General features: G+C 48.8%; 1 protein-coding gene and 1 long non-coding RNA gene across 7 annotated transcripts in view; one reads left to right on the top strand and one right to left on the bottom strand.

The window, feature by feature from the left end:
* The first annotated feature begins 4,665 nt into the window (after window positions 1–4,665).
* SP2 (Sp2 transcription factor) overlaps window positions 4,666–21,440 on the top strand; it is a 26,880-nt gene continuing 10,105 nt past the window's right edge. The window contains exons 1-4 of one of the 5 annotated variants that reach the window (XM_087441048.1): window positions 4,720–4,755; window positions 6,280–6,392; window positions 18,872–18,951; window positions 19,775–20,749. In XM_087441048.1, coding sequence (XP_087297174.1) covers window positions 18,889–18,951; window positions 19,775–20,749 — 1,038 coding nt within the window. In that variant the 5' untranslated portion in view covers window positions 4,720–4,755; window positions 6,280–6,392; window positions 18,872–18,888. Of the gene's footprint in view, window positions 4,756–5,047; window positions 6,393–18,871; window positions 18,952–19,774; window positions 20,750–21,440 lie in introns of those variants that run through there. The other 4 variants (XM_004434612.3, XM_014790767.2, XM_087441047.1 and 1 more) reach the window with 4 other exon arrangements.
* LOC106802536 (uncharacterized) overlaps window positions 13,844–21,440 on the bottom strand; it is a 24,058-nt gene continuing 16,461 nt past the window's right edge. For both annotated transcript variants that reach the window (XR_015554710.1, XR_015554711.1), the window contains exon 3: window positions 13,844–14,523. This is a non-coding gene — a long non-coding RNA (uncharacterized LOC106802536). The remainder of the gene's footprint in view (window positions 14,524–21,440) is intronic.

The raw sequence follows: 21,440 nt of genomic DNA, 5'->3' as shown, positions 1-21,440 counted from the left end.
CAACCCCCCTTTGTCCCTAGTGATGTTTCCAGTCTGCTGTGGGACGCCTGGACCCAGAGAAGCAGACATGGAGCTGTAGTCGTTGGGGTCAGGAGGGGTGGAGAGGGGCCGAGTGCTGGGGAGAGGTGAGGTGGAGAGAGGATGCTGGTACCAGAGGTGGTGAAATGAGCTGCTTGATAGGAAATGATTCCTTGAAGAGGCAAATGGCTGTTTTCAAGGACTCTTTGTAGAGGCAAGAACATATTCTGTCTCCAGGTGAAGCAGGGCATGGGCCTGGCAAATAGTAGGCACTCAATAAATGCTCATTAAACTGAATTTCCACCCCTGCCTTTCCTTCCTATAAGGTCAAAAGCCTGGCCTCTGCTTTGGAAATGCCTCGGGCGCCCCCTGGTGGCGACACACAAAGGCTGAGGGGTCACCAGTGCCTTCCACCTTAAAGGGCTCCTTCTCTGGGCTGGCGCCTGTCCTTTCTTCCTGAGGCTCCACAGACCTAATCCCAAGAGTCTGGGGGTAGGAAGAACCAGGGGAGAAGGAAGAACCCTGTGGGGAAGGATGGGTGGAATGTCCTTGCTGGAAGATTCCATGGCAGTTGGTGGACAGCCATCGGTCTGGGCAGGGGAACCAGCAGGCAGAGGGAGTTGATGAGTCAGGGAATGGGTCAGGAGTGGCTTCCCTGGGCAGCAGGGAGAGAGGGGTGGCTGTGTGTGTGCACCTGGGGTGTGGAGTGGGGTAGCTGCCAAAGTATAACAGGGAGATACATTTTACAGCCTCGGTCAATCTTTCACGCTCACAGAAGGCTCAGCAAACCTGGATAATTGAAATCATAGATGGACTTGGGAGAAAAAAAAAATAACCACGATTCATTTAAACTGGGTGTTTGTCCCATCAAATCTTTCTCTGGGCATTTAAAAGCAACAGGGATGGTTTGAAAAGTCTGCAACTTTGATTTCTCTGTAGGAGGAAAGAGATGAGAATATAGAAAACCAGAGAAGAGAAAGGAGAGAAGCAGAGGCTACTGAGAAAATCCTTTAGGCAGAATGAGCAGCCTTTAGAAGGCTGAGTTGGCTGTAACTCTTCAAAAATAAACAATAAAGCTTGGGTGAGCTATGAGTGAGGACCAACAGATAGTTAGGGCTGGGACATTGATAAGCTTCTAGTTTCTGGAGATCCAGCACGAGGTTCCTTTCATAGGAATCTGGAGCTTCTTAAGGGCAGAAACTGGTTCTGCATCCATCCATCCTTCTCTCTGGCACCCTCGGCATCCTCAGGGATAGATGCTCACTCTCTGGTACTAATGATTTGGATGGGGGCAGCCACATGCAGAAGAGAAGGGCAAGGAGAATGTCAGGCAGCAGGAAAAGCATGGGAATGTGAAGAGGGAAGGAGATTAAGAGGCAGACAGAGACGGAGAAGTGAAATGGAAGTGGAGGAAGCTAGGCCTGGAAGACAAGGGGATAAGTCCATGAAAAGAGTTAAAAGGATGCAGTCATTCAGTCAGTCAACAAACATTTACTGTGCACCTACTATATATCAAGCCATGTGCTGGGAGTGAAAGGTGCAGTGGTGGATGAGACAAACATAGGGCGTTTAGGGCTGGAGAATGGGTAGCTTTGTAAATTAGAAATGGGGAGAAAGTGATAACTTAGAGGAAGAAGCTGAAAGCAGTTGGAAACAAGAACGGAAATATCACCGAGAGAGAACCTGCCCCCAGACACACACCTGTGGAAGAGATGTCTCCCCTGGTTGATGTTGAGACACAGCTGGAACTACCTGTCGGCACTGGCTCTGCAGACGGAGGCAGGTAGGGTGGGTAGGGGAGAAATTCAGGAAGGGGAGGGACAGGAGTGGGTGGGGGTGGAAGGTACAGACTGTTCATAGTTTTTTACTGGGCCCCCCCCCAGCGGGAAGATACCTTTGGGCTAGTGAGTGGCTCTCAACATTTGGCTGCCTGTTGGAATCACCCCAGGAACTTCTTAATAACGTCACCAGGGTCCCACCCCATGAGATTCTGCTTTCCCTGGCCTAGGATGGGACGCAGACTTCAGAATTTATTAAAAGCTCTCTGGTGAGTCTAGTGTGCTCCAGGGAGAAAGCAGGCACTAGACGCTGCTGCCTGGCCTCCTGCCTCCCTGTGGAGGAGCGGGGTCATCTTGAAAGAAGAGATCTGTGGGAAGACAAGTTGGGAGGCGGTTTGGGGGAGTTTCAAATGAGGCTCAAAGACTCCAACAGTCCTGACGAAAGTATAAGGGGGTCCTCCCCTTAGAAGGTGCCCCCTTCCTCAGCCATGCCTCTGGTGAGAGGAGCAAGACAGCCTAGAAATAAAGAAAAAAACAAGAAAACAGCAGCCCTTAAAAGGGAAGAACCATTCAAGTAACTCAAAACTGCTACCAAATTCTTCTAAGTTTTTGCAGTCTGTCCCCCCCCACACACAGGCACACTTTTTTTCTTTCCACTTCTACTGTCTTCCTGATGGGGCCTCTGGGGCGGGAGAAGCACAGCTGCCCCCAGCCTTCGTCCCACAAGAGGTTTGGCAGTGGCCCAGCAGGATATTCAACCCCATCTCCCCTCCCCCCAAATCCCTGCACCCTACTGTAGCTGAGTCACTGAACCCGGGTGGAGTCTTTGGCTTGAGAGTGAAGCAATCTTAACTTGAAAAATGGCCTGGGAACAGAATGTATGGTCCATATAAACAAGTCATCTGTAGATGTAATTGTATGCAAATATTCATTAACTCAGCATACATGTCCTGCCAATCTTCTTGGACAGGCCTCAATCCCTCCACTGCAGCCACAGTCTCGCAGGGGAGTCAGATGTGAAAATAAAAGTGTGTAATGCAGTGTGAGTGAGTGAAGCCCTTTGCGTGTGTCAAGAACCGTCCAGAGAAGGAAAAGGCTATGGCTTGGAGGGAGTTTGGTGTTCAGACTTTGAGCAGGGTCTTGAAGGATGCATAGGAGTTTACCAGGAGAGAAGAAGGATGAAGTAGGAAGGGAAATAGAGAAGCATAAATGTTTAGGAACTGTGGAATCTTTCCTTGAGACAAAAAGGTAGGATTTAAAGAAAGGGAATAGAGCGAGGGAGGCAACTAAAGCATGAAAGATACACAAGTGAAGAGTGTGAAGGACACTGTTTGCCTAGAAAGAAGTTTGGGCTTTTTATCCAGGAGGGTGTAGGGAGCCAATGAAGGATCTTAACTAGAGGAGTGATATCATCTAAAGTCTTGTTTTTCAAAGGCTAAGGCTGAGAGGACTAGACTGGAAGAGACTAGTAATATTTATTCAGCAATTACTGTACACTGAGAATTCTGTTCTGTATTTTATCACAGCAACACTTTATGACAGTGTTTTTCAAACTGCCAGTCATGATCAAGAAAAGAAAGGAAGGAAGAAAGAATAGGATAGGATAGAAAATAGCGTATCACAGGTAGGGAGAGTAAGTATTGTTTTTGGAAACTTTGTTATACACCCTTACAGGAGTATTCTGGGCACGATGCAGATGTATTTCTCACTGTGGGTTATGGTTATTTAAAAAGAAAAAGGAAAAGCACTGCTGTAAGGTGTAGGTGTGATTAGCCTGATTTTACAGAGGAGGACACGCGGCTCAGGGAGTTTCGGTACCCTGCCTTTCTGTAAGTGGGATGCGTAGGTTTGGAACCCAGGCTGGTCCGAAGCCAGACTGGATTCCTTCTCACTAATGCCCAGCAGCCTTCCCATGTTACGTGTGTACAGGAAAGACCTGGGGGAGAAAGATACATCTAGCCGGGTAGCGCCTGCCAAACGCTTTACTCACAGCACCTCCTTCAAGGAGGTAAGTGGGCAGAGACCAACTCTGTCCACTCGAGGCGCTGGTTAGAAGACAGGCGTGCCCCAGACGTACTGAAGTGGATCAGGAGAGGCGGCCCCAGGAATCAATCTACTCTTAGAGAGTTTCAGGCGATTCTGATGCCCACGTTTAGGGGCCGTCAGTTAGGGAGGTCGCTGCAACAACCAGGTGAAGATTAACAGGGGCTTGAACTGAGACGGTGAAAACAAGCCACTGTCTCAGAAGTGTCACGTAACCCCAATTCCCGCTATTGTGTCGGACTCTAGTGCCTCGCTGTACAAAGTCGCCTGGGGGCTTATTTCCTTCTCCCGAGCCGATGAAGGCCGAGGGACTAAATAAAAGGTTGGTGGCTTTCCACTCACCAGGCATGGGGTTCAGTGGCCGAAGGGAAGGCAGCCCCTGCCACACCAGGGCGACACTGGATGGAGGCGCAATGTATATGCTATTTATGGGGCATTTCTCGGCCTCACCCTGAGGACTTCTGATTGGCTTTAGGGCAGATCTATCACTCATCTTCTGGGTTAGAGGTGGGTGGAAGGTCAACCACCACCAATACAAAACCACTCCACAGCTAAGCCCCGCCCCACCTGGCTTCCTGTTGCTGTCCATCAACCACCTCGTGGGCGGGACTTTGCCTTCCGCCAGTTGGCTGGCGAACATGTCGTTCACTCTTGGGTAGGTTTCCGGTTGGTGCCCTCTACCGTCCATCAGTGACATTTCACAGGTCTATTGGCCAAACCAACGTCGCTCTAGATGCCTCTCTTTGATTGGTTAGGAGTGCTGTCGGTCCCCAATGTACCGAACTCTTATTGGCGAACGTTGCCGTCGCTCGGGCGGTGGCGGGCTCCGGGATTGGCGGGTGCTAGGCGGGCGGTGTCAGGCTCTCGGTGGCGGCGGAGGCGGCGGAGGCCAGGGAGGAAGATGTCGTAATGAGCGGTGGGTCCTGGCCGCTGCCGGTGGGGTCTTCCCGGCCCCCAAGGGTCGGGAAGACGGGCAGAGGTCGCAGGGGAGCCGAGGCCGGGGGTTCCCCCCTGGGGCCGGGCCTGGCGCCGGGGCCCGGCTCCGGGAGGGGCGGGGGAGGAAGGATTCCCGCCCGGAGGAGGAGCGGGGCTGGCCAGCCGGGCGGAGGCACCCGGAAGGGGGCGTTCGACTCCCCGCCCCCTCGGAGCCCGCTGGGCGGGAGCGCGGCGCTTCCGGGGGCTGGCGAGAGGAGCGGGCACCGGGGCGGGCCTGGCACCCCCTGCGGCCGGTCGCCGATCCGCCTCAGCGCTGCCCGGCCCGTGGACCTTGCCTGGGTCTGCTCCCAGGAGGCGGCCCACGCCCCTCGCGCTTGCCTTGTGTTCGGGGGACCCTCCTTCACCCTAACTCTAGGTGCCTACTAACCATTCAGGGCTCTCCCGAGTGCACAGGGGGGCAAGGGAATACAGACGGCGCCAGCCACATGGGCACTGCTGAGTACAGAAGCCAACCTGGGTACCGATGTATCCCCGTCAACAGATGGTGTCAGGACACGAGGGCACTCCCTAGGTAGATGACTTTTCGGCTTAGATTGCGGAATGGGCAAAAACCGTCTTTTAATGTTTTCACTTGGATCTTTGAGCCTCCAGCTAGATCTCTGCAAGCTCTTAGCAGAATTGTGAGACCTTTAAGAACTTGTTGACAGAGCTCCCAGCCTGTTATCTGACGTCCTGTGGGGGGCACTGCTGAATCCCAAAGGCCAGGCACAAACCTCAGGAATGACAAAAAATCAAATGGATACTTACTTTCTGTCGCCACTCCACCTCCATCTCCATTGCTGACTTATGGTTCTCAGCCTCCTACCCGTGCTTCTTGGCTTATGTTCCGGTGGCTTTCTAATTTTAGTTGAAAAGGAGCTGTGTCTTCTCCTCTGGGCAATTGAGAGACCTGTCCTCACTGCATTCCTTCGTTTTGATTCCAATATACTGTCATGTTTAATTGTTTCTTAATTAACTTGATCCAGAGGGACTCAGTCTGGCTTTTCTCAGTGCACATTCTCCTGAAATTTGTTTCTTCTTCTGAGGTTACTTCTTGCTAACTTCTTTGTTGTTTCCTAGAGAAAGGGAGGGAGGAGCCAGTAGATCTGCTTTAAGCAATGAATTGGCCCAGGGGCCCCCACTGCACCGATTTCCTTGCACATAGAAGGGTGATGACTGTTTCATGGTACACTGGCATGCATTGTCTAAAACTTACATGCTGTATCCCAGAAGGCGTTAAGTATCACAGTGGAGGGCTAAGTGTTGAGTTGGTATTTTGGATAAGATTTTTAGGGCTAGAAAGTTTAGGGTCTTGGCCAGCTCACAGAGAGGCTGCAAAGGGAATGATGGTGGCGTCCACACCATAGGAGTAATTTTGATAAATAAGACAAAGAAACTTCTTGTCTGCAATAATGAATATAACGGCAGTGTCTTGTTTTGTTTTAAATTCTTGTGTACGATGAAGGGGGCGAATCTGTCAGACAACCTATCAATTGGGCTGATGATGTCAATGTTCCAGTGGCTTCCAACAGGCATTAATACCTGTTGGAAATGGATTCTCATTGGCTGGGGCGATTGGTAAGTTTTCTAATTCTGGTTCTTCCACTTGGTTGTACAGAGGCTTAACCTCTTCATTTAAAAGCAGCAACAACCAGAAAAAAAAGCTGGTCTGACATAATTATGAACCCCCTGAGGTAGGCTGTTAGAGACACAGTCTCTTGGCCAAGGAGACCCAAGGAGAGTTAGTTCATAACCAGATCCTTACCTGACTGCCCCGCAGGGAGAGCTGGCTCCAGGAGGAAGAGTTTGGCTTCACTACTGACAGCACATAGACTGGCCAGCTTGTTTCTCTCAGATTCTATTAAAGTTTGGGCACCCAGAGGCCTGTCAGAGGAGCGAAGAAGCTGTGAGAAGATTTTGGCAAATGTCTGGGTAAAGGAGCTTTATGGCATAACAGCAGATAGGGTAATTTATTTGGATATCTTAGCCTTGAACTTCCTAGTTCTTCTGTTCATTAATAGCAGCCTTTTGGAGAAGTTGCAGGGTCCCTTATATCCTGAACAGTCCTTTGCCATAGGTATGTGATAATTCTCAAGCTTGCTTTAAGCAAGTCTTGCCCAAGAAAAGCCCTTATGAAGACATTCTAAGCTTGTTGCAGCCAACCAGTAGGCCCTGGTATTGACTTGGGTTCAGCAATCTTCTAGACCTTGCTCACCCTCATTTCTATGATGGAAATGTAGCATGTTCTTCTTCTAAGACTTCTTATCTTCACCCCCTCTGTTCTGTGTACACACAAATTGGAAGCCTTGCTTCCAAAGATTGAAAAATTTAGGAATTATTTTGGAGGGGTGGGGGGCAATGGTCACAGAATGAAAGATGCAGAGAAAACACTGCTTTAAAGGGTGTGTAGAGTATTAGAAAGTTTAGAGATAAAATGATGTGGACACTTCTGAGTTTAAACGATTACATGGTCCATGCTGAAACCTCATGGGTTGCAGACTTGGCGTAAAATCTATTTGGAGAAGCTCCAGTACTTTCTTATGGGTTTATTATGTCTGAAGTGTCCTTTTGGGCAGCTTCACTGGATTTGTGAACTTCTTCCCAGCAAGTTCTAAACCAGAAACACTTGGCCTACATGCTGGACTAAACCAATACAAGCCAGGCTGAGAAATGGACATCATCACGGGATGCATTTCTTGATGTTCTTGCTTGTTTTTTTTTTTTTTGCTTTGCTTTTGTTTTGGATACACATGCAACTCCTTGTGTGACTTCTAGACCTGTTGAAGGAAGGGGAAAAAAAGATTTCTTTTTATTTCTTCCTTCATAGAGCCAGCACTTAGATCTTTATATTTCTGAAATGTAGTTGAAAGTTTCTCTCTCTCTCAAGTTCTTCCTTGATTTATCAGCAGGTCTTTTTTTGGCTAGCATCACTCTCAGGAGACCTCAGGTGGGTGAGGTCTCACTTTTCTGCCAGTTACCTACTGGAGCTGGGTGGAAGATGAATGAAGAGGGTAGAAACCTGGGATGTTACTAACTGAAGAGCATTGTCTGCCTAAGTAGGAAAGGGATTAGAGATTGCCCTGGAGGAGATGCTCCCAGGTGGTCCTCGTAGATTTGTTCCAGTTGACAGGATGCTGAAATGGAAAACTGATTTTTCTACTGCCTTGTGGGACACTGAAAAGAGAGCCCCGGAGCAAGCTCCGAGTCAGCAGTGGCAGCTTGGGGGAAGCCGCGGCTTCCATTACATGTCTAGGAAGCACTCTTTCCAGATGCTCTGAGGCCGCCACTGCCACAGGGGATCACTGTGCTTCTCGTCGGGGTGGGCTTCAGGCTGCGTGTTCTTGGGAGACGTGCTCCGCTCAGGAGAAGCAAGGGAGCATAGAGGGCTAAGTGCCCAGCTTCGATGCTTCTCAGTTTGCCTCCTGTGAGCAGCTCCCGGCAGTGTTGAGATGTCAGGGCTGTTTGAGTCACGGGAAGCGCATGCTTGCAGACCCGCTGTTTGAATCCTTCCTTTGGGCATCTCGTTCCCTTAGCCACAGTTTGTTTCAACATCAGAATCGTGTGCTGTATCTAGCCAGAAGCCCCATCACATTGCAAGGCAGAGGTTTAGCTTGAGTAACTGTTGTTTTTGATGCTAAGAACTCTGAGATGCCAGTTTGTCCCTATGCCATGATTTAGGCTCTTTGGTGGCCTCTTCCGGCTCAGCCATGGGGTGAAAGTAGCTCAGGAACCAGCAGGCACTGGCCTGCACGCTTCCCAATGTCCTCTTTCTAGAGCTTCCTCTTTGGGTATTTGTTACCTATCCTATGGGACTTGGTGGAATCACATAGTGGCCTCTCAGAGAGTGTGACTAGGGAATAAGAGACAGCAGGCAGGGCCGTGTGAGTGGAGGTGGAATAATTGTGCCCCTGGTCAGTGTCTAATTGGAAGTCTTCTCAGATTAGCCTAAAAACAGACCAAAGCATTTCTCAGCCTCAAAAAAGTAAATGGTAGGCCAGCCCTATCTTCCCAGGGGAAATGAAATCACCACTCATTTCAGAACCCATCCTCGCTCAGGATGAATGTGGGAGTGACTCAGAAATAAATGTGCCAAAGCAGAAAAAGCATGTGTTTGTACAAAATGCTATTCTTTAGGGGGAAAGAAGGGTATCTTGGTTTCTTTTTTTCTCTCGTTCTCCAAGACAGAATTCTGAAGCCCAGTATTCTATGTACCATTTCCTGGGACTGCTTCTGTCAGAGTGAGGAGTTCTCACCATCCTCTGCTGCCCCATGTCCCCACTTTACTTCTCCAGAGTGACAACTGTGACCTTCCAGTATGACCGGTGTGACCCAGACAGGCTGCAAACTAGCAAGTGACACTGTCACGTTTTGCAGAGAGGAATTCAGGGTGGGGACAGATAAGAGGTATTCATATAGCAGGTACCCTCATTATCTTAACTCACTCAGAAAAGAACTTCCCCCCAATACATGTTAATTGAAAGCAGCATTGAATTGTGCTTGGTGTATGGGGATGAGGCGTGTGCTTTGAGATATCTGTCCAGGAGCAGAGGACTGTGCTGGCCCATGCACAGGCTCTTGTCCCCGTGTGAGGTGATTGACAGTGTTGAGAGTTCCATCTGGGACTGGATCAGCTAAGCTGACCTGGCTGGTGGATCCCAGCCTAGTACCGGGATATGCAGATCTGCAGGTTTTCTCCTGGGTTTTTAAACTCCATTTAGGCTCTCCCACTCTGCAGCCTCCAGGATTCCTTCATTCATCCATTTGACAAATATATGTTAAGCACCTACTGTGTGCCAGGTGGTGGGGGTACATTAGTGGGTAAGGCAGAGAGAAGTCCCTGCCTTTACGAAGCTTACATCTTGGTGGGAGACCATAAATAAGTAACTAATGGTATTAGACAATGAGAGGTGCTAAGGAGAAAAACAGAATAGAGGGTAGGAAGAATGTGACGGTGGCCAGGGAAGGTCTCGATGAGAGGGAACATTTGAGTGAAACCCTGAAGGAGGGGAGGGACTGAGCCCTGCTCAATCTGGGGTGAGGGGCGGAAGGCAAGAACTCAAGCAGCGAGAACAGCATGTGCAAAGGTCCTGAGAAGGGGCCCTATCTGGCATGTTCAGGAACAGCAGGGAGGCCAGTGTAGCTGAAGCAGTGAGGGAGAGTGACAGGATAGGTCAGAGAGGTTGTGGGAGACAGGTCACCATGTCACATGGAGGGACTTTGGCTCTTACTTTGAATGGGAGATGGGACGGAGGGCTCGGAGCAGAGGAGTAACATGATTTCATTTCAGTTTGATGGTCTCACTCTGGCTGTATGTTGAGAATAGACTGACAGGGACGAGGTCAGAAGCCCAGCTAGGTGGCTTTCAACGGCTATCCAGGCGAGAGACAGTGGGGCCCTGAACCTGAGTCGTGACAAGAGGTGATGGTGGAAGCAGTCAGATTCTGAATATATCTTGAAGGTAGAGCCAAAAGTGTTTGCTGACTGTCAAATGTAGAGTGGGGAAGAAAGAAGAGTCAAGGATGACTCCCAAGGTTTTAGAGCTGAGCAGCTTGCAAGGGTGGAGTTCCATTTACTGCAGCTGAGAAGTCTGAAGGAGGCACGGAATTAGGGAGATATCAGGAGCCCTGTTTGGGCCTATTTAGATATGAGATATTTATTAATACATCCAAGTGAGATGTCAGTAGGCAGTGGGATACACAAGTCGGGAGATATAAATTTGGGAGTCGTCATTATATAGAACTTACATGTTATTGGTTTTTAAAGTCATGAGACTAGATGAAATCACTTAGGAAATAGGTGTAGACAAGAAAAATAGGTCCTGAGTCTGAGCCCTGGGGCAGCCTAACCATTTAGAATTTGAGAGGAGAGGAGGACCCCGCAAAAGAGTTTTACAAGAGGGAGCCAGAGAGGCAGGAGGCCAACCTGGCAAGTGTGTCCTGGAAGGCAAGTGAAGAGAGTGTTTCAAGGAGGAAGAGGGGTCAACTGTCAGATCAACACAGAAGATGAGGTCTAAGAATTAACCATTAGCCTTAACACTGTGGAGGTCGCTGGTGGCGTGAGCTGTTTTTATGGTGTGGATGGAGAGGGGACAACCTGGTTGTGGATGGGGAGGGGACAACCTGGTTGGAGCAAGTTCAAGAAAGACTGGCAGGAGAGAAAGGAGGGACAGCAAGTATAGGTGACTCTTGCAAGAAGTTTTGCCTGAAAAGAAGGAGAAAAATAATGGATCTTGCCTGATGAAGGGAATTTTAACTTCTTGATGAAATTGTGGACACACATAAGGGTTATGGGCTGAGGCTGGGGTCAAAGTTGGGAATAGGGAAGGGCAGATGACTCATTAAGGTGTCTGGGTAGAGCCAAGATCATTCGTTACTCACCTTTTTCCTTTGGCCTGTGGCATTAGCGAGCCACCGCCCAGAGTTGTTCTCATTTAATGGAAGTCAACGAAATTCCTTTTACTGTTAGTGAGCTCTTTTATATGGTTACTATGATTGCTGCAAACTTGCTTCTCAGAAATGCTCAGCGCAATCTGGGGTCTTTCACAACCTGTTGCTGCTCCCTCCATCCGAGCCGATTCTTAGTCCGTTTGTCAACTCCCTTTGAAGTCCAACTTCGTTCTCTAAAACCAGCCATGGCTAGCTTTTCCCTCACCAGCTCTGAATTCTTCCAGGCTAGGCAATTGGGAAAGACTGGGCTTGAAACTTTCACTGGCTTCAGGCCCAGCTGGACTGACCAAAATAGCCAGCAGAAGGACTGTTTGTGCGGAGTGAAATTCCTGTAGGGGAAATACCACAGCAGACGGCCAAGAAAGCCATAGCCAGGATGGTAGGAACCCACAAAGCAAAAAAATGCTGAGTACCCGCAAGAACTTGAGCCAAGCTCTCTCCAAAGGGAAAAGAGCTTCCTAAAGCCGACTGTTGTGGTATTTCTTTGGGCCCCTTCTTTCTCATCCCCTGTCTCAGGAGCAGTGTTCTCAAGTGAAAGACCAGTGGAACTGCCCTAGTCTGATGGCCATGGCTCAGGGGTCCCGTCTGAGGCCTCTTCCTGTTACTCGGTGCTCCGAGTCAGCCCACGGAAAGACCCCTAGGAGAGAGACGCACTCCCTGCTGGGAGGTCGGGGAAGTGTGGTGAAGGGTGCCTTGGGCCTGTACACCGGTACATAGCGGGGGCACTTCCCCCAGACCTGGGGGGAGAGGTCAGGAAAGGTTTTCTGAGTTATAAGTGAGCTCTGAAGGACGACCGGAGTTGGCCAGACAAATGGGAGAGAGCGTGCTTAGGCTCTAAGTGAGAGAGGGTGTGTTGTACTTCCAGAAATGGAAAAAACAGAAGTGTTTTCAACAACAGAGTTGAAAGGGCAAGAGATAGAGTAGGAGAGGTAGAGGGGAGGGGCAGGGAGGGGGCAGATGGTTTTGGCCTTTAGAAGCTTATCATAAAATCATCTGGAAGCTGCTGAAGGGTTTCATCAGGGGAGTGGCTGGATGGGATTTGCATTTTAAAGATTCTTCTGTGGATGCTGGATCAGAGGGGGCAAGGCCAGAGGCTGGGAAGCCATTTTGGAAGCTTTGGGCAGTATTTCTGGCTGAGCTGAAGGTTGTTAATCTGGCATAATAGTGATGGAGGTAGAAAGCAATGAGTAGACTGGAGAGGGGTGTATATTTAGGAGGTAGAATCATGAGAACTTGATGATTGATTGTCGATGAGGATGATGCTCAGGTTTCACTGTGATTGGAAGTACCAGAAGACAGGCTGGTTTAACCAAAGACATTCACTATTCATTCAAGCCGGGGGCGCTGAAGAGTCATGTGCTGTGTACTGGGTTTGGTGGAGCAGTTCATCCGTGAAAATAGTCCTTGCCCACCCTGGGGAGCCCTCCCGTGAGTATGGGAGACTCTGAGACGTTAAGCCCATGATTATTTAATGGGTGGTGAGTTACTGGATGATTAACCTCACTCATCTCAGGGGTCCTGGAAGGCCTCTCTGAGGAGGTGACATGCCCGTTACATAGTGGGCTCTCAATAAGTTTTGCTGGGGAAAAACCAGGCTGAGACCTGAAGGGTGAGTAGCCATTAGCTAGTGAAGAGAGAAGAAACAGCTCTAAGCAAGGAAAGGGCAGCAGCAGAGATGAAGGCTCCTCAAGGATCTAGAAGAAGGTCTGCAGTGGCTGGGGATGAGAACTGGGGAGAGAATGGGCAGAGGTGACAGTTCAGTGTTGGAAGTTCTGTGGCCAGCCCAAGCGGAAGGCCCACACAGGGCTAGATGTACTGGTCTGCCACTCGGGGCACCCACAGACCTGGGAGTTGTCAGCCTATGGAAGGTACCCGAAGCCAGGGGAATGGGCATGGTCACCCATGGAGCAGGTATTGGGTGAAAAGGACAGATGCTGAGGAACATCAGTATTTAAGGGGTGGCAAAAGGAAGAGGAACCCACAAGGGGAAGAGGAGGCCAGAGAAGTAGGAGAAACTCCACAGGGATTTCGAGGAGGAGGGAATGGTCAAAGGGTGAAGAACTGCCAAAGAGGGTCTGTCGGATGTAGCAGTGAGGAGGTCCTTGGTGACCTGGGCCAGCGCAGTGTTGGCAGAGAGCTGGGGTGAAAGTCCCACTGCCGCTGCTTAGGACATGAGCAAGTGAGGAAGGAGGACAGTGAAGAGCTGGCAGCTTTCCCACCAAGCTTGGCCAAGGAGGGAAGAAGAGAAGGCTGTAGCTGGAGGGGACGGAGGTGGAGATGGATGATCCTTACATTGAGAGCCCAGACGAGGGGATGCTTTTCTGCTGGTCTTGGAATTAAATCAGCTTCCAGTATGGGGAAGGGAAAGTCAGGTGTGGTCTCATCAGGCACTGGACACCCCCACCCACGCCCACCCCCGATGTCTGGAAGCCTTGTTTGATGCCCTTGGAAGTTTTCCTTGGAGCCCAAGAGAGCCGCTATTGCTTGTGTAGTAAATCACTGTGAAACTTCACTGGCTGAGGGACTGTTGGGAAAGTTTTAGCCAACCTGAGTTAATGAAAAGTCTGAATAACAGAACTCTGAACGAAATGCAGCTTTTTAACTTCCAAGAATATGCAGTAATCCCACTTACCAATGTTGCTAAATGTAGGTTTTAGTGACCGGATATAAATTACTTTTAAAAGCAAATGGTACAATTAAAATGGTGGAAGTGGTAGAAAACAATTACATAACTATGCCTGAGCCCCTTTGCAGTCTTCATACACTGGTCAGCCTCGCTTTGAATGGTATGAAGGAAAAGTTAAGCAAAATTTATGTCCAAATTACACATTTTAAGTATAAGGTTCCAAATTAATGAGGTTCTAAAGTACCTTTGATCATTGTCTTGCAGTTACGTATTTATGCTACTTCTTAACCACTTTTGATTTCCAAACACCGATTGGAAATGCTTTTCTTTTCCCTTTCATGGTTAATCCCAGGATATAATTCTGTAATGGCAGGGAGATCGGTCTGTGTTTTGGTGGCCCAGGGGCAACAAAGCTCTGAGTGACACTAGGAGAGATACTTACAAACATTGGTTTGAGAAATAGAGGAGTATTTCAAGAGCCAGCTGGGGAGGAAAATGAAACCAAACTGAAATGAAGCAACGTCAAGCGCCAGCAGTCTGCGGCGTGCTTCAGTCAAGTCTGCTGTAACTTTCTGACTGAAGAGTCACTCAGAGCACAGCCCGGTCTCCGAACAGTTTGACTCCAGGGTAACAATGACTGCAGAGGGAGAGAGGGAGACGGGAAAGGAAGATGAGTAAGAAGCACTAGGCCGGTTTTCATTTTGTTTGCACTCTGTCCTGTTCTGGTGTCCTTCCGTTTCATAACAGAGGATGTCTCAGGGAGAGTCAGGCACCAATTTTAGCCAAGCGAACCTGAGCCCAGGGGAGCCTCCTGGGAGAGGCCCTGCCTTCCCGTCCCAGTCCTGCCAGCAACTAACTCATCTTATGTTTTTATCGGCAACATGGTTTGAGAATTATAAAAATCTTAAAGATCACTTAGTCCAGCTTCCCACCCCATCTAGACATCTCATCTCCGACCGACACACACATCCTCCCTCTGGCTAAACGATTCCGGAGAAGGGAGAACATTACCTCAGAATGAGGCATCTGATTCCAGTTTTTGCAAGTCTTACTTCTGTTACACTGAAATCTGCCTTCTTGAAATTTCCACCCTAAAGCCTTGGTTCTACCCTTTGAACCCACATATGGAATAAACAGCCTGGTGGATATCGCTGCTCTCGCATCCTGGTCACAAACGTTGCCCACTCATCTCTGAACAAGCTCCAGGTGAAAATTCCCCTTTCAAAATGAAGTGTCAGAACTGAACCTGACACTCCATACGTGGCCGAAGTGTGCAGAACACGCTAGGACTGTTATTTTTCTTTTTTCTTAAAATTCAATTTATTTAAACTAAAAAAACAAAAGGGTGAACTGTTTTTGTTTTTTTCTAGTTTAAATAAATTTAATTTAAAAAAAAAAGGACTGGGGGCCAGCCCAGTGGTGTGGTGGTTAGGTTCGCACGCTCCGCTTCGTTGGCCCAGGGTTCGCAGGTTTGGATCCTGGGTGCAGACCTACCTACCACTCGTCAAGCCATGCTGTGGTGGCGTCCCACATACAAAAAAATAGAGGAAGATGGGCACGGATGTTAGCTCAGTGACAATCCTCCTCAAGCAAAAAGAAGGATTGGCAACAGATGTTAGCTCAGGGCCAGTCTTCCTCAAAAAGGACTATTATTTTTCTTCTTCTGTGATTGAACTTTTGGAAATGCAGTTCAAGATTGCAGTAGCTTTTTTGGCAACCACATCTAGATTCTATTGCCTCCCATTTAGCTTTGAGTCAACACCACTGGGGCTTTTTCACGTGAGCACCTCTGTGAAGCCCTGTGTTCCTGTCCTGTATGCATGTGATTTTTTTTTTTTAACCCAAGTGCAGTGTTTACTCAACTTTAAAGTTTATATCACCATTTATTGATTACTCACTATGTGCTCGATGCCTTTCATATCAATTCCTGATGCCTCCCAGAATCCCATGAGGATGACATTACCCCTCTTGTACAGATGGTGCAGTGAGGCTGAGAGAGGAAGGCCCCAGTCCTGCTACTGATGCCCGAATTTTCATTTGGGTCTGGAGCCTCAGGCTTTGAAGCACTGCACATACCAGTTTTTAAAGATCTCTTTAAGCTGTAATACAGACACTCAGTTGTGTTTACAATCCTTGGTCTTGTGACATCCGCAAATTTAACTTGCCTGCTAGGTCTCTGCATGGTTCCCCAAACTTGGGTGGTGGATAGACTACTCTGAAGGCGCGTTTTCCAGCCTCTAGGGCACAAAACCAATTTAGAGAGTCATAACCAGCATTTAAAAAAATGAAATAGAGTAGAAAAATATCAAAGTCCATCATGTGTAGCAAGGGCAAATTTTGTTTCAGGAAACTTATTGCATGAGCACAGGACAGGGAAGCATGTGTGGGTGTGTGGGTGTGTGGGTGTGCGTGCGTGTACTGGGTCTTGATGTAAATTGTTTTTATAACTGTGGTTCATGATCTAAATAGTTTGAACACCACTACTCTGAAGGGAAAATGTTTTTGGGTCAACTTAGACTGTTTTCATTATAACGCTACAACTTTACTTAATTATGTATGCCCATAAATCTGTTTATCAACTCATTAATCTAGGGCCTATAAAATTAAATTAAATAACTACAAAAAAGCCAGTAAAATTCAAATCAACAACAGCAGTCAGGGAGGACGACGTTTGACTGAACTCAAATTGCTGCTGTCAGTGAAAGCACAGCATAGACTTGACATCCGGGCTCCTTGAGTTCCGCACGCCCACCCTGCAGTGTCTAGTGCCAGGCGACACAGTCCTCCCACACTTCTGAAGAGCCGACATCCCTCACTTTGCACAAATGTATCATGAATTAAATGTGCAGAATTAATTAGCCCACACAGTTAGAGTGGTGCCACTTGGCACCAGTACAGTCATAAACACACACACGGGCCCAGAAACGTGCAAATCTTGGTTAAGCAACAGTCACCCAGTAATCTATAGTATATGTTCATTTTTAAAAAATGATCATCACAATGAAAATATGAGGATAAAAATTCTGGTAGAGAAAGCACAAGCCTCTGAGGAGAAGCCTGCAGACCCTGGTCCTGGGACCCACCCTAATGTGAGCCACCCTGGTTGACTTTGCAGTAGCCAACTCCTTGGGATGGCATGGAGCTCAGCGTTTAGGTGGAGCCGTGGTCAGTTAGCTCCAAACTAGACTGTCATCCCGCCTGCGGTTTTTCCCCTCTTTGTTCATAAGAATACTATGAAAATTTCAGTCAGACGCCTTGTTGAAATAAAACGCATAGTATATACCATTCTCCTGATGCCTCCACCCAAAACCCCATAGAAAAGAAACAGATTTGTTCAGCATGACTTGTTTTTTGCCACCCCATGCTTATTGCTTGTGATCACTGGCTCCTTACCTCAGTAATTGTAGTGCTGTTCCATCATTTGGTCTAGGATTTTGCCAAGGATCAGTGTCTGTCATGTTTCAGGATCTACCTACATGATTTTGCCCCGAGCTGCCCTCTGGCTCCCCACAGTTTGCTAGTGTGCCTGCAGAGTCCCTCCCTCCCTTCTCTGGAGTGCAGCTTGTGTGGCCTTAAGGCCTGGAAACGGTTTAAGGCATCATTGTGCCTTATTACCAGCCCATCACTTGTCCTGGGCTTCAGTTCCCCCCTCACCTTTTCTTTACCTTTTCCCTTTTAAGAATCATTCTCCCAAAGAGAGAAGCCAGAGGCCAGCCAAAATGTGAATGGTTCAAGTGGTTCCGCTTTCTCCCTGGCCTCTATCCTCCTCTCACCAGATGCCCAACAGGGGCTCAATGCCGGAGCCATTCTGCCTTTCTGCGTCTGAAGTAATGCCCTTCCTGTTTCTGTGCTTCCTGAAATCTGCTTTCCAAAGGTCTAGGATACAAGTCTGACTCTCTGCCCAGTGTTCTTTTCCTTTGTGATGTATAAACTATAAGATGGCATAGATTCTTTACCCCCAAATTCTCATGATTTCAGTTTTACTATCTTGTATTTCTCTTAGATCAGACTTAAGTTCAGAGTAGAGATTCCTTTCATTACTTCCTCAACATTATTTTCCTTTATTTAAAAAAAAAAGTACAATAGAGTATATTCATTGTGGGGAAAATGAGAAAATACAGGAAAACAAGGAGAAAAATTCTTTAAGTGAAGCAAAATTCTACCAACAGGGATAATGGCTTTTAACATTTTAGCATTTTTAAAGACGTTCTCCTGATATATTCGTATATAGAAATATATACACATTTAAACAAAAATAGAATTTAGTATCTTTTCGTTGTTCTCATTATACTCAGTCATTAGCTCTCCTAGTCTTGGTGATCCCTATGAGGCCATACCTGTTGTCCTCCATGAAAGTGTGAATACACTTAAAGCAATTACCCGTATGCTACAGATGGACACTGGACCACTGTGCCTTTGTGGGGAAGGCTGAGCACAGAGCACCCAAGACTTTCCCATGGAGTGGGCGTGTCCTTCTTGTCAGGGATCCTGGCCAGCGATGCTTCTCTCCCAGGCTGGCTGGACATCTGGACAGCAGGAATGAGCAGGAAGCCTGGGGCAGAGCTGGAGGATTAGCTGGGGGGCTCCCCCGCCCACCATATAGGGGTTCCGACCTAGCTTAGGAGAATCAGCCGCGCCCAGCAGAGAGGGCTCCGTTAGGTGGCGCAGCTTTGTTACTGAAGCCAGTCTTGGTATAGTGTCAGTACCTTCGTGTTATCCCAGACTTTATGATGGCTGCAGGGGACAGTCCGGTGGAGGCAAGACCAGCTGTCCTCACAGCCTCAGATGACTGAGTCTGAGGAGAGAAGGTCATCTACTGAAAGAAAAAGGTGTAGGTTGCTAACCTTGAGTGGGGAAGTGTGGGTAAAGGTCGTTAGCCTCTCTTGGAGAAGCAGCAGCAAATAGAGGCAAAAAGATAATCTGAGGCAAGGGGGTTTGGGTTCTTCTCAGGCATCTTGTGCATTACTCAGTCTCGTCTCTTCCAGCAGATCCACAGACCAGCATGGCTGCCACTGCTGCCGTCAGTCCCAGTGACTACCTGCAGCCTGCCGCCTCCACCACCCAGGCGAGTGGGCAGTGGGCTCTGAGGGCTGGGGGCTGCATCAGCCTGGGAGGACTCACTGAAGCTGGCATTAAATCCCAACTGAAAACTCTCTCTACTGGCTCACTGTAAATACGCTAGGATAAGAGACTGGGGAAGTTCATTATCCACTTTTTCTGAACTAAGAAACCATGGCCAGTTACCTAAGGTGCCACAGTTGGGTCAGGGAGAAAAGCAGGATGAAACTCAAGGTCCCTTTCACCAGACCCCACTGACCATAAAAGGAAAATAAGAGGCTGTGTCCCCACACTCCAGAGGCTCGCTCTTTGTAGCCTCAAAAGAGCAGCCCTCCCCAGTCAATAAAGTCATGTCCCTAACACTAGAAAAAACTTACAAGAGGGTTTGTTCCTCCTGTTGCCCCTGCCTTTCTCTTTGCTCCCGCCCTTCCTCAGTCCTCCCTCAGCCAAGGAATCAGGGATCCCTTAATCCCTGTGGTGAGCTAACGGAACTCCATTGAAGAGCTGAGGGTGATTCCGGGTCCCCATTAGAAACAAGGCCAGTGGGGAGTAAGTGGTCAGCTGACACTGTTAGTTCACCTGGTCAGGGGGTGCTTCTGGGAAGTTCCTTCCTGAGAAAGACATTTCCCCCACCTTTTTCCCTTACTTACTAAATGGAGAAACCAGCAGGGAAGGGGAGACAGAAGCCACTGCCCAGGGAGGATGCTGGCACCCTGCCCACCCCAGAGGTGGGGGAGAGCCTGCCAAGAGGAGAGGATCACAAAGGGCAGAGGGCGGCTGAGCAACAGGCTCTCACGTCTCACTCCTTTTCTCTGCTTGCTTTTTTGCAGGATTCCCAGCCATCTCCCTTAGCCCTGCTTGCTGCAACATGTAGCAAAATTGGCCCTCCAGCTGTTGAAGCTGCCGTGACGCCACCTGCTCCCCCGCAGCCCACACCGCGGAAACTCGTCCCTATCAAACCTGCCCCTCTCCCTCTCAGTCCTGGCAAGAATAGCTTTGGAATCTTGTCCTCCAAAGGAAACATACTTCAGATTCAGGGGTCACAATTGAGCGCATCCTATCCTGGGGGGCAGCTGGTGTTTGCTATCCAGAATCCCACCATGATCAACAAAGGGACCCGATCAAATGCCAACATCCAGTACCAGGCGGTCCCTCAGATTCAGGCAAGCAGTTCCCAGACCATCCAAGTACAGCCCAGTCTCACCAACCAGATCCAGATCATCCCTGGCACCAACCAAGCCATCATCACCCCCTCACCAACCAGTCACAAGCCTGTCCCCATCAAGCCAGCCCCCGTCCAGAAGTCGAGTACGAGCACCACCCCTGTGCAGAGCGGGGCCAATGTGGTGAAGCTGACAGGTGGGGGTGGCAATGTGACTCTCACTCTGCCTGTCAACAACCTCGTGAACACCAGCGACACTGGGGCCCCTACTCAGCTCCTCACGGAGAGCCCTCCCACCCCACTGTCTAAGACTAACAAGAAAGCCAGGAAGAAGAGTCTTCCTGCCTCCCAGCCCCCTGTGGCCGTGGCTGAGCAGGTGGAGACGGTGCTGATCGAGACCACCGCAGACAACATCATCCAGGCAGGAAACAACCTGCTCATCGTTCAGAGCCCAGGCGGGGGCCAGCCAGCTGTGGTCCAGCAGGTCCAGGTGGTGCCCCCCAAGGCTGAGCAGCAGCAGGTGGTGCAGATCCCCCAGCAGGCCCTGCGGGTGGTGCAGGCGGCATCCGCCACCCTCCCCACCGTCCCCCAGAAGCCCTCCCAGAACTTTCAGATCCAGGCAGCTGAGCCGACACCTACTCAGGTACCAAGCACACCCTCTGCTCATGCCTTCCTCTCCTCCTTAGCGCTAAACAGCTAATGCTCCCTTACCCCTTGGCTTGCTTTTGAAGATGATGCTAATGCATCTCCCCATTTGATCTGAGTGTTGGGAGACTGTATCGTTTGGAGTGGGCAGTGAGTGGCTATTTCTACCTGACAAATGGAATCTCTTCACAGGGCCACATACAGCTTATCTTTAGGTATCAGATGAAGCAGACCTATGTACCTATATTTTGGTCCACTTGTTCTTTATGGGAGTCTTTTTGGGGGATGAGTACGGGGCAGATATATACTTTTTAATAATAAAGTTTATTTTTTATTATAATTACATACTCAGAACGGCAGCAAGAATGAAAAAATTCCAGTCAGAACCATAGAATTTGATGTAAAGTAAGAAAATTAATGAGCAAAATGCTGATCATTGTTAATGACAAGAAAAGACAGGAAGTAGCAACCTAGCTTGATAGCAGGAACATTAGGCTAGATTCATCTGGGTTAACTTCAACGAGAATGTTCCTATTTTTGGCATTTATTAAGGTGTTCTAATACTCTGGGATCTATTCGGCTCTGTGAGCAGGTTTTATTCTTTGTGTCTGCCTACTAAATGCCAGAGATTATGCCCATGTTGCAGATGGAGAACCTGGAACTCAGAGAAGTTACCAAGTATCCAACTC

This window comes from Ceratotherium simum, chromosome 16, assembly GCF_057802395.1.
Source record: "Ceratotherium simum simum isolate JZ-2026a chromosome 16, ASM5780239v1, whole genome shotgun sequence".
NCBI lineage: Eukaryota > Metazoa > Chordata > Mammalia > Perissodactyla > Rhinocerotidae > Ceratotherium > Ceratotherium simum.
Note: the sequence above shows the minus strand (reverse complement) of the source record. Positions and strands in the feature narration are given on the sequence as shown.